Source organism: Ranitomeya imitator, chromosome 4 (genome assembly GCF_032444005.1).
Source record: "Ranitomeya imitator isolate aRanImi1 chromosome 4, aRanImi1.pri, whole genome shotgun sequence".
In the NCBI taxonomy this organism is placed as follows: Eukaryota; Metazoa; Chordata; class Amphibia; order Anura; family Dendrobatidae; genus Ranitomeya; species Ranitomeya imitator.
This window is the reverse complement of record NC_091285.1, coordinates 570,836,238-570,853,454: the sequence shown is the minus strand read 5'-3', so window position 1 is coordinate 570,853,454 and position 17,217 is coordinate 570,836,238. Positions and strand designations below refer to the sequence as shown.

Here is a 17,217-nt window from a genome sequence, read left to right as displayed (position 1 = left end):
ATAATGTGTTACACTCGTTTGTCGTCATGAAATCGTGCCAAAAGAGGGATAAAATTGAAATAAATAGGTTTTTTTTGGCTGTCCAAATTCACTAGTGTAAGACAACTTTAATCTACACTTTCCGGAGGTCATTAATTTGCCAAGAAAAGACATGTTTTATTTCCAAATTGCTAGATAAAAGGCTAACCGATCACCCCATTCATATAAGAGGGCTCAGAGAAGGAGCTGAAGAGTTGTGCTTAAAGTCCATGGAGGGTACAAGCCCAACAGAGTAAAACGCACCATTTGGTCATGGATCAGGGTCCTGGATCATAGATAGGGTTCCAAGGAGGGAGACCACCCTCTATGACGGTCTCATATCTTTCAATTAATTCACTCGTATACATACGGTCACAAGTGTGTCATGTCAACCTGGGAGATTTGGGGGTAGAAGATCACTGCATATTGTGAATTGCAGATCTTGCATTTAGCCTGTGTATTTGGATCCCATATTAAATTAATTTGGATCCCATATTAAATTAATTTGGTTTCCTTTGGTGCTGGTCAGAAACATGCAGCTCCATTTCAGCTGCTTCTGATCTGGTCATTAACTCTTCCTATAATACCTGGCCAGACCTTCTCTGTCCTGCTGGTGAAATCTCCGCTTCCTTGCTCTTAGGAGACGCTGTGCTGAATAGGAGTTTGTTGCTGCTATTGGAGATTCGTCTTCCTGTGCTGTGTGCTAAAGCTAAGTAGTTGAAGTTTGTAGTGGTGGTGTTCTGTTGCAGTTGTACATGTGTGTTTATCTCCTGGTCCCATTTAGTTTATTCCTCTATCACTATCCTCCTCCTTATTGTTGGACAGTGCTTTTGTATGATAGAGGTTTTCTGTTATCCCTGTTTTGTCTGTGTCTGGTTTACCTTTCATTTCTGTCCCTTGCCTCATGGAGTGTGGGAGGGGAAAAAATAGGGTTTTTACAGGAGCATAGTAAGGTCGGAGACTCGGGCCTCTCTACCTTTAAGAGTACCCCGATGACAGGGATAGTTAGGGTCCCAGCTCCAGGGACAGTTTGAAGCCCCTCTTCCTTACTTTAGACCGTCACAATATGACACATGCATACATACACAGTGGAATGTAAAAGTTAGAGATGACACATTTCCTTTGTATTTTAGGCAGAAAAAAATATATAAATATATATTTTAATCTTTTACATTTAAAAAAATACAAAAAGGAAAAAGGTACAATGCAAAAGTTTGGGTACCCTGCATGGTTAAAGCTTAGTAGCAACCCATTTTGCAAGTATCACAGCTTAAATACTTTTTGTAGCCAGAAAAGAGTCTTTCAATTCTTGTTTGAGAGATTTTCATCCATTCTTCCTTGGAAAATTCTTCCAGTTCTGTGAAATTTCTGTGTCGTGTTGAATGCACTGCTATCTTGAGGTCTAGCGACACATTTTCAATGATGATCAGATCAGGGGACTGTTAGGGCCATTGTAAAACCTTCAGCTTGCGCCTTTTCAGGTAATCTATTGTGTTTTTGATCATTATCCATTTATAGAAGCCATCCTCTTTTCAAATTCAGCTTTTTACAGATGGTGTTAGGTTTGCGTAAAGAATTTGTTGAAACTTCATTGAATCCATTCTTCCCTCTACCCGTGAAATGTTGCCCGTGTCATTGGCTGCAACACAACTCCAAAGCACGATTGATACACCCCCATACTTAAGGGCTGGCAAGATGTTTTCTCCACACATACCTTTGATCATTGTGGCTAAAGAGTACTATTTTAACCTCATATCTCCACATGACTTGTTTCTAAAATGCAGAAGGCTTGTTTAAATGTTCTTTTGCATACTTCTGACTAAGAATTTTATGATGAGGACGCAGGAGAGGTTTTCTTCTGATGACTCTTCCATGAAGGCCATATTTGTGCAAGTGTCTCTGAAAGGTAGAACAATGTTACACAACTCCAGAGTCTGCTAAATATTTCTGAAGATCCTTTGCAGTCAAGCAGGGGCTCCAATTTGCCTCTCTAGCAATCCTACCAGAAGCTCGAACTGAAATGTTGCTTGGTCTTCCAGACCTTGACCTCCACTGTACCTGTTAACTGCCATTTCTTAATTACATTTCGAACTGAGGAAAAAGCAACTTGAAAACTCTTATCTTCTTACAGACTTCTCCTGCTTTGTGGAACTCCACCATTTTAATTTTCAGAGTGCTAGGCAATTGCTTAGAAGAACCCATGGCTGTTGTTTTTTGGCACAAGGTTAAAGGGGGCTGGATTTTTATAAAGATGGGCAAATTTGCATTATCTTTCGTAATGATGATTGTGAACAAGCCATATCCCTAACAGGCTAATTAAGGTCTGAAACCTTGGTCAACGTTATCTGAGCACACAAATCTCCAAGGGTGCCCAAACTTTTGCACTGGCAAATTTTCCCTTTTGTAATTTAAAAAAAAAAAAAAAAAAAAAAAAAAATGACAATACAAAGAAAATGTGTCACCTTTTAACTTTAGCTCTGTTAGAGATCATTTCATCTTCAACTTGCTTAGCTGTTCACAATAACAGTAATTTTGACCACCAAACCTTTACATGCCACTATAACACTAATCCAAGTACTGGGACATTTTTGTGCCAATTATGATGACTTGCCCCCATGGTGAAATATTATTTAAGCTGGCGGTGCATTTTACTTGAAATGTATTCCATTCCAGAATATCTCTAATCCTGAAAATTCTATAATCTAGTATTAGCCCAATTCTAAAATTATTGGATTAGACTCATATAACATGTAGCAAGGTGTGATTGACGGACAATGCTATTAGCTGGAGATTTTACTAAATTACTTCAGCTGGTATGAAGCCAAATGATGGCTCGATACCCTGTGCGTTAATAGTAAAATAGCTGGGATCGCTAACAAGGTCTGTGGTAAGCTTGTCACTGGGTTAAAAAAAAAAATAAAATGCAAGTTCAATTCCTTGACAACCTGTATTATATTCCAGAGCAAAAATCATGGTACTGCTGAGTAACTGGTGCAGAGAATCAGTTTTTCCCCACATCAGACTGCTGAAAACAGCCTGGTATAAAAGGTGACACTTCCCATATACTGCTCCAGCAGGGAGATTTCATCTCTGAAGCTAACAAAATAGTGAATACAGCTCTGGATTACTATGCAACGTATTTGCAACGATTTATGAAGATTTAAAGGGAATCTGTCAGTAGGATTAAGCCTCCTAAGCCGTCAACATGGGCTTATAGGTCATAGAAAGTTGAATAAAATGATAGCTTATTCTACAGATATCCACTTTTTCTTAATATGTAAATTAACTATTGAGACATACATAACAGACATAGATCTCCATGAAAATCTGCCTCCAGAGATTATTTTAGATGAAAGGAGGCGTTACCTGTATGGAAGATTCTGATCCACAATGGAAGATCAGAATGTGGCATGCATTGAGTTTAACAGAATGGACACAAGGGTCAGTGAAAAAAAATTGGTTTGAATAGTTGCATTAAATTGACTGATCAATATGAGCAATTTGATTCTCCCTGCCCTAGTTTAGTGTCCAGCCGAATCCTCCATGGCACCCTGTCGTCACTTCTGCGCCTAACATATTCAGTCCGGTATCCTTGGTGCCTATGGTGCTTACCAAGCCCTGCGGCATCACAATGGTACATGAGGCTTGGCCAAAAGGATTCATGTGATGACTTGCGGTCTAGTAAGAAGAAAACCGACCTAGAATGTTGGGCCGAGGATGCCAGAGGAAGACTGGCTGTCAAGGAAGACCAGACTGGAAACTGAACCAGGGCAGCTCAAATTGATTTTCTTACCTCTAGTCACTGACAATACTGCTGTGTAAATATACCCCAAGTCATAATTTCTATGAAATTCTATGAGGAGGACAGCAGCCCATGGTAAGCAATCAGGCTTTCATTTTCAATAATTTCTCTGAAAAATTAGAGCTTTATTCTGATGTAGATGGCGAACTGCTCCACTTTTCCTTTGCACTACCCTTGATCTATCTGTTATACAGTAATTACACTGCCACCTCACCTTGGGATCCAAAGCAAGTCTTTAACGGCAAGGATCCGCACTGCCTGGAAGCGTAGTTTCTCCTCTTCGGATGGAGGGGCTTTGCTTCCCCAGCTCTCACTAGGCATTCTGGGCCTTTGTTCACGAGCCAGCTCGGATTCCTCACTGTCGGTGGAGAACAAGACACTACTGTAGCTGACCGGTGTACTGGGAAGGCTGGAGGAAGACTTTGCTGCTCCTTGAGGCACGGAGGAAGAAGAAACTGATGATACTGAGCAATAGTCTGTTAGAGAGTCCTGGTGATTGATGAGCTGTGTCCCCCTATCTTGGCTGTAGAGAATACCCATATTTGCCTGGCACTGACTGTCACGATTCTCCCCTGGTAAGGCGATGGGGGCTAGCTCAGAAATCACCTTTACTGTGAACATATCTCTTAAAGGACTGCAGTCACCACAGAAGTATCGGGCACAGAACTGGTAACTAGCAGCATGATACATAACTAATGTGTTTGTCCTGTTGTCCAAGCACCAAACAGTCTCCTCTCCATTGCAGTCTGAACTAGATACCATGGATATAACAGATGACGGAGCAGCATAAGGTTCAAGCCGTTTAGTGATTTCCAACGACGTGCAATCCACTATTAGGATACCAGGCCCGTTGCTGTACCAGACCTCAGATCCTCCATTGGAGACCTCCATGGCTACTACTGGGTATGGATTTTGTCTGAGATCTTCATCTCCTATTTTGAACATGGTACGATTGGCTGTGCGAGAACAGATGTATGAGCAATCAGAGCTGGGAATCCCACCAGATACTGGAAATACGCAGATCAGGCTGTCTGCCAGGCCGGCAAATACTAAGGGGGAGCTCTGTCAAAGAAGAAAAAAAGATGTACAATAAACTGTGCTAAAACTGGCTACACGATGGATTGTTCAGATATATTCATGCTACAACCTGCCTGGCGTATTGTTCAGCCCATAGCTGTCTGTTTAGCCTTTGCTGGTTATTATTAGCATTTTTTGGGTGGTCCCCCATTTTAATAACCAGGAAAGGCCAAGTATACAGCTGTGAACTGATATTATTAGCCTGGGAATCTCCATCGGCATTACCCTCTTCCCACGCTATAAACATTAGCCCCCAGTCGTCGGCTGTCCCTCTGCTGGTTATGAAAATTACGCGGCAGCCCACGCCTTTTCAAAAAAAAAAATCATTAATTACATACATGTACAGTAAGTTGCACACACACTGTACTAATTATACATGTGACTGGCATCTTTCTATCTATTCTATGTGTATATATCTATTCTATTCTGACAGGTCACACTGATTTTACGGTACGTGTCAGATGAAATGCCGGGTTTTCAAGGACATTGGTGTGTACAAATTGGATGAAACTTGCATGGTCAGAATGCTGTGCGATTTTTTTTCCTGCACCCATTGACTTGCATTGGCGAGTCTCATCCGATATACGAGGATAATTATACTCTACAATATTTTTCTCAGTCCAAATTCAGCTGAGAAAAAAAAAAAGAAAATTGCAGATGAGCTGTGACTCAGATTAACATTGGTCAGAGTACAATCCGATTTTTTATCAGATTGCTCTCATCCGTTTTTCTCGCAGATGAGTATGAGGCCTAATAATCCCACATGTGTCACTACCGTCAGGTATCACGGTGAAAGCAGAGTTCTGACAGTTTGGTTACAGCCTATGTAGGTTCATTCTGTGAACGCAACTGCATAGGCTGCTGATAACGTGGGACATCGCTTTCACCCTTGGATTACCCTCTGACCTGGGGTGAGTGTATTGGGTTACCGTAATTTAAATGATTAAAAAAAAATGTGTGTTTTATTTCAAATAAAGTGTTTTATTGCTGTGTGTGTTTAACTCTTTACATATGGGTTTAGTAATGAGAGTGTCTGGCTGACACCTCTTCATTACTAAACCTAGGGCTTGGTGTCAGCCATAGCTGCTGACAACAACCCCTAATCTCAATACCAAGATGCGAGTTCACCAGGGCCTGGGCTAAGTGCCAGAATTGGCATGTCAAATATGAAGAACCATTTCTGGGGCAGCTGAGGGCTGATAATTTTTCATGTTAGAACAAGGAAATTATACCACAAAACTTTTTTTTTCTTCCTTTTTTCAAACATCTTTATTCAGCTCCTAAAAGTATTCATTGCTGTACAAAAACGCATAAGAACCGCATCAAACACATTGCATTTTTGCTGCCAACAAATTCCTAGAGATGCAGAAATGTTGCAGTAATTTCTGCATTCAAATATTCAACGTGTGCACATACCCCAAGGCTAAAAGTGTTATTTTTCCAAAGATATTTATGGCACCGGACATTTATAGCATTTTCATAGGATAAGTCAAAAAGTTCTGGTAGGGGTTCCCACATTTGGGACCGTCACCTGTCGGGATTAAAGGGGTCCACTTATCAGCTGCCATCAATTACACACAGAAATGTCACGGAAAGGTGGTTGTACAGGCTCTTGGATCTCTTTAGTCAAATCTCTAGGTCAGGAAAACATCAATGGCAGGATCTCATAGTCTCTCTATAGATGGGGGATCTCCACCTAGAAAACACTTATGGCATATCCTGTGAACATGCTACCAATGCCTTTAATGTGCAAATGACCTTAGAGAAGACCCAGTTTCTTCCTTTGCACCTGTTCCTCTCCAGTCTTTTCTGTATTGACATGGTAATCAATTTTATAACATGGTGCTAATATATTTGTTCAGGCACCTACTTTTACCACGGAAAGTGTCAGGAAGCAAGTCACAATCGCTGGGGTGTCAACTTCTTTCAAGGGAGCACTTAGAGGACACATGCCCTGAAGACTGTAAATTGATATTTTTTGGTCCTGCAAAATAATAAAATAAATAAATGGAAATTTAGAACATTTTCCAAGACTGGCAGCATAAAAATAGATTTGCTTGTTTTGTAGGAGTCAACAAAAACAAACTGATATTCCCTTTAGCCAATTCAAAATGGTTTTGTGTTTAATGAGACATTTTTCAAAAAATGTGTTTAACAAAAATTTGGGAACTGGTCATATGATATCTGCGTTGCGGAGCCAGTCTGCACTTTTTTGTTTTTTTCCCCTCACCTCAGTAGAAATCCACAAAGTATTCTGGATTTTCAGCTGACTGCACATCCTCAGGCCGGGGCAGCTCAGCCCCCGAACTTCCACCTGACCCTTCCCGATATCAACGACGGTGTAGTTCCTGCAGAAAAGAAGAGACAGTTTTGCGCCTTAATGAGAAATATCGAGAAGCAGCACAAGAACTATCGTATTAAAAGAATTTTAGCGTAGACGCTTGTAGCACAATGAAGCCTGATGCTTGGCCAAACTTTCTCATCTCCTATGATTTAAATTATTACCTATTTTCAGATCTCTGTTTGCTTAAGACAGAGGCCGCACAACAATCAACAGGTGGTTGACTCACCAATCATGAATTTTTATGGTGTTTAGCCATGTAATCTGTAACCTTTGCTATTCTGTCCTTTTCCCTCTTTGTTTGCGGTCACGGAATAGAAAGAAACATTCTTCAGGGCATGTTCAGAGAGCGAAAATCTAGCCAACCAAGACCTAAAATTGGCCAAACACTGTTGTCCTAAAGTTCTCTCCCAACATACCCCATACTCCGCTGAGAATGCCCGTGTTCTCGGTGAGAAAGAAACAGCCAGACTCAGTATCTTGCAAAAATTTTGTATGTCAGGATCGGTTTTCTTTATATTATCAATATATTTTTTATTTGATTTTCTTATATTTTTTGCAATGACAGAAAAATTATTGTGACTTGAGTGACCAATATGTAGTAATCAACGGTATATATATATATATATATATATATATATATATATATATATATATATACACACACATATACACACACACAATTGTCTAAGGGGTACTTCCATCTGTCTGTCCTTCTGTCACGGTTATTCATTCGCTGATTGGTCTCGGCAGCAGCCTGTCATGGCTGCCGCGACCAATCAGCGACGGCCACAGTCTGATTACTCACTCCCCTACTGCCCTGCACTCACTGCCCGGGACCGCTCCATTGCAAGCGGCAGCTTCCGTCCCATCCCAGGGCTGGTGTGCGACAAGGACCTGCCGTGACGTCACGGTCATGTGACCGCAACGTCATCATAGGTCCTGCTCACACCAGCCCTGGGACCGCAAGCTGACGCTTGCAATGGAGCGATCCCAGGAGCGTGGCGAGGAGTGGGAAAGGCGGCGGATGTTAAGTACAGCAGGACTTCAACGAGCTTTAGGTGAGTATATGTTTATTTTTTTTTTAAGTCTCTATACTACGTGGTTCTGTGCTGGGCAATATACTACGTGACTGGGCAATTTACTACTTGTGCAATATACTACGTGACTGGGCAATATACCGTACTACGTGGGCTGTGCTATATACTACGTGGCTGGGCAATATACTACGTGGACATGCATATTCTAGAATACCCGATGCGTTAGAATCGGGCCACCATCTGGTGTGTGTGTGTGTGTGTGTGTGTGTGTGTGTGTGTGTGTGTGTGTGTGTGTGTATGTATGTATGTATGTATATATATATATATAATTGTGTTTTGCTTGTTTCACATTAAAATTGCAACACCAAGAAGGAAAGGTTTGGAAAACTTCCATTTTTATCTTTTGCATACATGTGATTAGCATACATTTCCCAACTTCTTCTTGGTGTTGCAATCTCAATGTTGTGAAATGTGATGTGGTATGATGTATATGCACATACACACGCGTGCATGTTGCATATACATATGCACACATGCATATAATGGATACACAAATACACACATATTCCCTCAGCTCATTCAAGCTTTGAAGCGTAAGAATGGAGATATTTTAGGAGTTGTCTGTGTGTGGTACCTGGCTTGCCCGCTTCCTGCCCACAACACGATGGTATTGTCTTGCTCTCTGGATGCACAGAACGTCTCCTGCATTCCACACAACACATGATACTTGAACACTGAGAAACTCGGATCATTCATCCGTCGCACCACTGATGCAGCAAGAGGACGCTAGAAACAGGAAACATCCAGGTCAGGTATAGAATTATTATTTTATTATTATTATTATAGACGCAATGGTAAATATAAAAATACCTAGTTAGGTCTGGGCGTGAGATTAGCATTAAATTGTGCAGGATTAGAAGAAGACTATAGACATAGAATCATTAAACTAGCTACACATGTGGCATATAAATACTGAAATAGATGTGCAAAAAAATGACACAGCCAAACTACAGTTGTGGTCGCTTGGTCCTTTTTTTTTTACATATTGTCAATGGTCAATATGTTAGTTTGCCTGGTGGTGACTTATACTGTTCTTATAAAGTACAGATGAAATTACCAAAGGCTTGAAGGTGCCCATACACCTTATACAGGGGTCAGCCAAACACTTGTGCAGCTGGCATACATCTCTTCTGGCCGTGTGTGGGTATGGTGGGCTAATCTCCAGCAGATGGTGGCAACCCAAAGTGCAATAGTAGGTGAATACTAACATACTAGAAGCTGTGCTATTAGACATCACACATTACAATCCTTTCTAGGCTCATTACCCCAGAATTCAGAAAATAAGGCTTACAATATTGTCACTACACACATCTGAGGGAAGAGATCAATCTCAGCTTCTGTTAGCCTCGCATGATGTATAAGCTTAGATACACCAGCTACATTTATTTCCCAGTATTTAAAGGAGCTTTTGCACTGCCACGTCTGATACTGGCATTCAGATATACAAATGACATTTCCTCTCACCTTCTCTGGTTTTGTGTCCCAGCACTCCATCATCAGCTCTTGCAGCCTCGAGAACTGAACTTCCTCTGGGCGCCCCAAGACAGGACGGATGCCCTTAGATAACTTTTTGGAAATCTGGAGTTGATGCTGACCCAAAGAAGGTCGCTGGCCAGAGAGCAGCTCATACAGAACCATCCCATAGGAGAACATGTCCACCTTAACATAAGAATAAAAGTGAAAAAATAATATATGCACCATATATAAAGCACTAAAAATACAGCATTCAGTAATCCACAATACAAGCTATTAAACGGAGTGTGCACATGACGTCTTCTCGCATCGTTTTAGAAGCAGAAGACTTCAGGAGACCACCGGTGGTGGTTTTCCTGAAGCTTCCTTATGAACACCTTTATGGACATCTTTTGTGTTGGTAATTTTTTTTTCTGTGTCACTTCAAACATAAAATAGTGGCGGCTTCTAAGTGGAAGTTGACAGAAGAATAGTCAGGTGACGTCTTCTATCCGCTTCATGGCTTTCAAAGCCTAGAATGGTTACAAAAAAACAGAACATATGAACAGCAAGTGGGGTGTACGTTGCTGTGGATATGTTCATTCTTTTTAAGGGGTGTTTAGCGCTTTTTCAGTAGGGTTCCAGGCGGAATCAGCCTAAATAAGACGTTGTGTGCACATACCCTAAGGCTGGGGTTTATAATCAGAAGATTGGTCTATCTGTGGCCCCAGCTCAGGTGGCATCAATTCTAACCAATATTCCATCTTATCGTGCACTCACTTCTTACACAATGTTTAACTTTATCCAATGGGTAAAGCAATATATCGTCCTCCAGGGAGAAAACAAATGATTAGTTTAACATTTATTCGTTCATTACAAATCCAAATCAGTAAAATCCTACAAGTCTCACATTTACAAGACCACTAGGCTGGTGGATGTACAGAACACTATGCGTCTCCATTGCACAGGGACACTTGGCAATGCTTCCACTGGGGCATACCTTTTCCCAGGAGCATTGCCAAGCCTATAGTTCTCCTTGTACCAGTTTGGCGGGGTCACACAAGTAGACACAGTGCCCTCTTAGATCTATGACCTTCAATTAAAATTGAGGATAACATAATTTGATGGATGAAGACCTTTTGGTGGACTGTGGGCACCCGAGTGTTACTTTTATATGAGGAGGTTGTGCTGCAGAACTACCGCTCTAACGTGAAGACCTTTCGGTTTTCATGTTCATCATTAACATTTAGACTGCTGCTTTCTGGCAACATATGCAAAAGAAATAAATTGCATTAACCCATTTAAAAGGCTCCAAACTTCTGGACATGAGTGGTAATGTATAAATACAGACAATCATTTGTCGGCTATACCAGGGGTCCCCAACTCCAGTCCTCAAGGCCCACCAACAGGTCATGTTTTCAGGATTTCCTTTGCATTGCACAGGTGATGCAATTATTACCTGGGCAAGACTAAGGAAATCCTGAAAACATGACCTGTTGGTGGGCCTTGAGGACTGGAGTTGGGGACCCCTGGGCTATACGACTGCCTTTTTCAGAAGACTGTATTTTTCTTGCAAGTGGAAAAAAAAATATCAGATTTTTGGCCTGTGTGCTACTTTTTACCATCAGTGTTTTAGTAGTTTTTCTCATATACAAATACAGTACACTCGGTCCAAAAACCCTCACAGACTTGACCAATTCCATAAGCTATAAGTTGGTGCATCAAATACATGAACATACCGTATATAAAACATGGATGTCTGATTGAGGCCTTAGGCTGGGTTCAGACAAGCACATGAAAAATTGCATGATTTTCATTTAAAAAAAAAACAAAAAAAAACAATTTTAAGTAGGCGATACTAGTGCATGCTGCGGTTTCTTCGCATGGACAGTCGGCCTATGTGAATAACGGTCCTCTAATTCTTGTCTAGTAACATTGGTCAGTGTGCCATTTTAACATGGACAGCATATATAACGCTTGCTGGAACAAACCTATACACTGATACATTGTAACAATCATCAGCTGTGTGAGCCAGAATAGGTCAGAACGGGTTTGTAGATTCTGAAGAAAAATAATGAGATTGTTATGGAAAGCAAGCAGCGATCTTGAAAAGAGTAATTAAAACCTAAGGCATAATAAAGTTGCACGACTATACATATTATACAATATTTCTACACCTAGACTTGTGTTTCCGAAATGGACTAACATCCACTTTTGTGTTTTGTATCCAGGGAACTTTGAAATCCAGACTTGATGACACCGAGATGACTATTACTACTAAAAAAAATGATTATATAATGATGAAAAAAATAGTTTTCCAAGTTTTTGTTCCATTCGTTAACAAACGAGCACACGTGAGTATTTAGTCCATTCAAACACAAAGGCAAATGTATTTTCCATAAGGGCAGCTAATTAGTAGATACAAAGTAACTACTGTTCACTGGTCAGGGTGCATTAAAGAAGCAGGTCCTAAATGTCGCTATGTATTAAAGATCTACAAAGGGAAAGTGCTGACGTTGGAATTCCCTTACATCAAATGTCCTGGAATAGAATCTAATTGAACGTTATTGGAATGTTTGGTGCTGGAGGAAGACAAAGGGAGGTACAAGTGTGATAAAGTGGGGTAGACGCCTCTAATGAGACAATTAGGGACACAAAAGTGCCAGATTGTTCATTACATTACAGCCATGTCATCAGTGTCCATCATCATATCTAACTGCCAAGAAAATGGTTTTGCTTAAAGACTATTTTTGGTTTTAAAGTATAACTATGCTTTCAACATTTTTTTTTACATATTCTCAGCACTGCACAGTACTGCTGATTGGTGGGGGGTCCGGGTTCTGAGACCCCCATTTATTGATCAAAACACCGCTCCGAAGTGTGCAGTTCCTCCATGATCTGCCCACATACAGCTATGTACTGTATGAGCTCAGCGAGACGGATTGTATAGAACCAGAGACTTCCTATGTGAGCTGCTCATGCAGAAACTGCGCACTTCAGATCAGTGTTTTGATTGATCAGTGGAGGTCCCAGGACCCTGGACCCCACCCAACCGATAAGCAACACTATGCAGCGCTGGTAATATATATATAAACAATTACCTTTTAAAAGGAATCTGTCACCAGGTTTTTTTGTAGCCCATCTGAGATAATGTAGGGTCAGAAACCCTGATTTTAGTGATGTTTCACTTACTGAGCAGATTGCAGTCATTTTGATAAAATCACTGTTTTATCTGCTGGAGATTAGCAGTGCTCTAAATGCTGAGACGTGAATAACCTCGCCCACATCACTGATTGGCAGCTTTCTGCCCACACAGTGGGGGCGGCAGGGTTAGAAAGAGCTCCTGCAGCAGGTTTACTTGCCATCTAGTGATAAAATCACTGTTTTATCGGCAGAAGATTCTATAAACTACATTAAGCAGCCCAGTAAGTGACACATCGTTGGAATCAGGGTCTCTGTCTCTACATTATGGTGATAAAAAAAGTGGGAGAAGCCAGCGCTGCTTATGGTCAGAACGCAATACATTACACTATGGTGCTCTCAGAATATGTGTAAAACAAATATGGTGACAGAGTCTGTTTAAATTCCTAATGCTACTTACTGTATAAAATAAAAAGTTCTACAACATTCTAATAGATGTGAGGTTTCAATTCCTCACCATTTGCAAGATATTTATTTGTGGTCAATGATTGAGAATGTTCTGCTCAGCTGGGAAGTGGGTACAATGGTAAAGACAAGGCAATGCTCTGCACAGTAGCCGTCCTGTGTTCCCCGAATCTACCATAACTGGTGCGCATTTACTCAATTTCTTCATGACTTACAACCAACACGGAACACAGTAAATATATTATAAAGACAGATCATGTGAATTACGCATAGAATATATGTAAATCATGTGATATAGCACAGAGTCTTAGGACTGACCTTTTCGTCATAGACGACCCGAGGGCGGATTTCAGGCGCTTGGTATCCTGGTGTGCCCTCTACACCTAGGGCCCCTTCGTGGAATGAGAGACGCGAGATGCCATAGTCTGACAGTTTTATGTTCACAGTTTCTCGGACATCCAGGGACCAAACGAGGATGTTGTCCGATTTGAGGTCACAGAAAATGACGTTCTTCCTGTGTAGGTAGGAGAGACCGGAAGCGATCTGGTAGGACATGCGCTGTGTGAGCATGTGACCTAAAGGCATGAACGATCCTGCAACAATACAATAGATTTAATGCATTACTTTCCCAATACGGCACAATAGCACCAGTGCTCGGTGCTATACATACTGCCATGCATGAATCTAGTCTCACTCTGAGAACACAAGCCGGGCAGAGACTGACTGTTGTGGGGGGACAAACGTATAGGCTGAAATGAAATCTGCCTAATTTTAATAACATATTATTTATAATTATTTTAATATTAATTGCATCACTGAATATTGAACAGAATTGAAGTAAGCGGACATCCCCCTATATACCTTATGAGCCCACACACCCCCCTAAATACTGTAAGAGCCAACACATGCCCTCATTTATAAAGAGTATGGGAAACTCCTGTACACAGTGTGAGCACCTGCATAGCCTTTCTATATACAGTATGGGACCCCACATAGCCCCAATATACACATTATGAGCCCCCACATAGCCCCAATATACACATTATGAGCCCCCACAAAGCCTACCTTATACAGTACCCTCATATAGGCCCCTATATACAGAATGAGCCCCCACATAGCCTCCTACATACATGCAAACTCCCCATACACATATAGGAAAATAAAAACAAAACCACACAACACATACTCCCCTCGCTCCCATTCCCCCATAGCTCTGCACCTGTCTCCGATGCACTGACTGTCCCCACAGAAGACGCGATGAAGTGGCGTCATCGTGTCTGCTGGCTCAGTCACATGTGCTGATGGAGCTCCTTCTTCCACCAATGTATTCACCTCGGTCCCCATACCAAGAATGCAGACAGTGGTCACAGCGGCGAATGGATAGTGGGCAAGAGCATGGTGCGGTCCAAGGGCCACTGTTTCTGCCCTTCAGCTGGGTCGGTCCACAGGCCAAAACTCAAACAGCCAGAGGGCAGGATGTGTCCCGCATGCTGCACTTTGTCCAGCTCTGCTCCAGTACATTACAATATAATTATCGATACCCAAAGATCCAAGGAGAATCTACTGGATGTGTTCTCCAGTATCTTTCACCTCCAAAAACCACTGCTGAATGACATATCAAATTTATTTTACCTTTTCAATCATAACTGGCAAATGCCTATAGCCATATAATGCACGCACTTACTGAATGTAACCCTACACACAGACCTATTTCATTGGGACAGGATAAAAATCTAATATAGATGGGGACAATTCCTTTCCGGATAGCAGATGTTGTAATATTTTATCCATGGATCTTACAGGAGGCTTATTCCTAAATCTCCATTCTCATCATGATAAATAGTTAAACGTGCTTGTAGAAACAACCAACTTTTTTTTTTAAATGTTGCTTGCAACCAAGCCAGTACAAATGTATAGCACAAGTCATATCAGCACATATCTTGGTACATAGACCCAGAAAACTTAGTCATACAGTATATCCACGGACCGGTAATAAAACTCGAAAACTGTCTTGCTGCCAAAACCAATTCCATTTTAATTGTGTTTAAATTTTGAAACGAGGCGCGAACCAATGTAGAATTCTACCATTTATTATAATGAGGCAAGGCTATCTGTCCCGTGATGACATGGTGAGGTATGATGAGTTCCACATATCCCAGATCTTATCAAATTTTCCCATGCAACCCCTATTCTAGTATAATGTATGTTCATAAGGTATAACTGAATTCACCAGATCAATCCAGGCCCCAAGAGATGGGTGATTGTTTCCCATCCAGCGCAAAGCTATTATTTTCCTTGCCAGAAAAAGCGTTTCTCTGAAAAAGATTTGAACATGGTGCCCCCCTGGTCTCTTTTTCCAGCACCCCGAATAAACATATTAATGGGTTCAAAGGAACGGGGATATGTACAAGGGAGGTTAGTAACGATGTCACCTCACTCCAAAAGGACTTGAATAACTGGACATCCCCAGACCATATGTAAAAAATCTGCTTCCCCTATATGGCATCTCAGACATGAAGAGTTAGTCCAACCCATTTTAAACAGTCGTGACGGGGTTAAATATGATTGATGTATTATATATAGTTGGATCATCTTACTGTTGGCCGAAGGGGACACCCTAGATGGGGATTCAAGAATGGTCTCCCAGTCCTCACCTTGAAGATCAGGAACTAGGAGTTTCCATTTTTCCTTAACCAGCAATACTGCCGAGTCCGCACTTATGGACAGTATATGAGTGTAAACTGTGGATATAAGACCCCGGGCCCCTGTGATTTAAGGATCCCTATTAATGGAAGGGATGATATTATTAGCACGGCATTTACTGTGCGCATGTACGATTGTATTGCTGATCTGAGTTGCAGATAACGGAAGAATTGGGGCCTTGGGATATCATACTTAGTCTGTAACTGTTCGAAAGACATTAAGATGCCCTGCTCATACAAATTATTAATGAAAACACCGCAGGAGGACCAGAACTGAGTAGATGGGTGGTTCAGTAGCTCCAGCAAGTACATATCTACTATATAAATGTCTAAGGGTCACTTCTCTCTGCCTGCCTTTCTGTCTGTCACGGATATTCATTGGTCGCGGCCTCTGTCAGTCATGGAATCCAAGTCGCTGATTGGTCGTGGCAAAACGCTCATGACCATTGCCACGACCATTCGGCGATGTGCGCAGTCCGGCAGCAACATGGCCGCTCCTTCCTCCCCGCAGTCAGTGCCCGCTCCTTACTCCCCTCCAGTCAGCGCTCACACAGGGTTAATGGCAGCGCTAATGGACCGCGGTGTAACGCACTCCATTAATGCTGCTATTAACCCTGTGTGACCAACTTTTTTACTACTGAGGCTGCCTATGCAGCCTCAATAGTAAAAAGATCTAATATTAAAAATAATAAAAAAAATAAAAAATCATTATATACTCACCCTCCGCCGCCTTTCACGCTCCTCGCGACGCTCTGGTAACTGCTCCATGCAAGCGGCAGGTTCTGGTGGCAAGGATGGTATGCGACAAGGACCTGCCATGACGTCACGGTCATGTGACCGCAACCTCATCACAGGTCCTGCGCACCTGCGCAAGAAGGACCTGCCATGACATCACAGTCATGTGACCACGACTTAATCACAGGTCCTGCGCGAGAAGGACCTGCCATGACGTCACGGTCATTTGACCGCGACGTCATCACGGGTCCTGCGCTACGAACCCTGGGACCGGAAGCTGCCGAGTGCACCGCACCCAGGAGACATGACTACAAGGGCTCCCTCGGAAGGTGAGTATATGTTTATTTTTTATTTTTTAACCTGTGACATACGTGGCTGGGCAAT

At 41.8% G+C, this 17,217-nt stretch overlaps 1 protein-coding gene across 3 annotated transcripts in view; it reads right to left on the bottom strand.

Moving 5' to 3' along the window:
- Positions 1 to 17,217, bottom strand: part of LRRK1 (leucine rich repeat kinase 1) — a 145,463-nt gene that overhangs the window by 8,747 nt on the left and 119,499 nt on the right. For all 3 annotated transcript variants that reach the window (XM_069766321.1, XM_069766322.1, XM_069766323.1), the window contains exons 27-32: positions 13,715 to 13,989; positions 9,803 to 9,997; positions 8,913 to 9,064; positions 7,128 to 7,245; positions 6,768 to 6,881; positions 4,035 to 4,882 (exon numbers count right to left, since the gene is read on the bottom strand). In XM_069766321.1, coding sequence (XP_069622422.1) covers positions 4,035 to 4,882; positions 6,768 to 6,881; positions 7,128 to 7,245; positions 8,913 to 9,064; positions 9,803 to 9,997; positions 13,715 to 13,989 — 1,702 coding nt within the window. The remainder of the gene's footprint in view (positions 1 to 4,034; positions 4,883 to 6,767; positions 6,882 to 7,127; positions 7,246 to 8,912; positions 9,065 to 9,802; positions 9,998 to 13,714; positions 13,990 to 17,217) is intronic.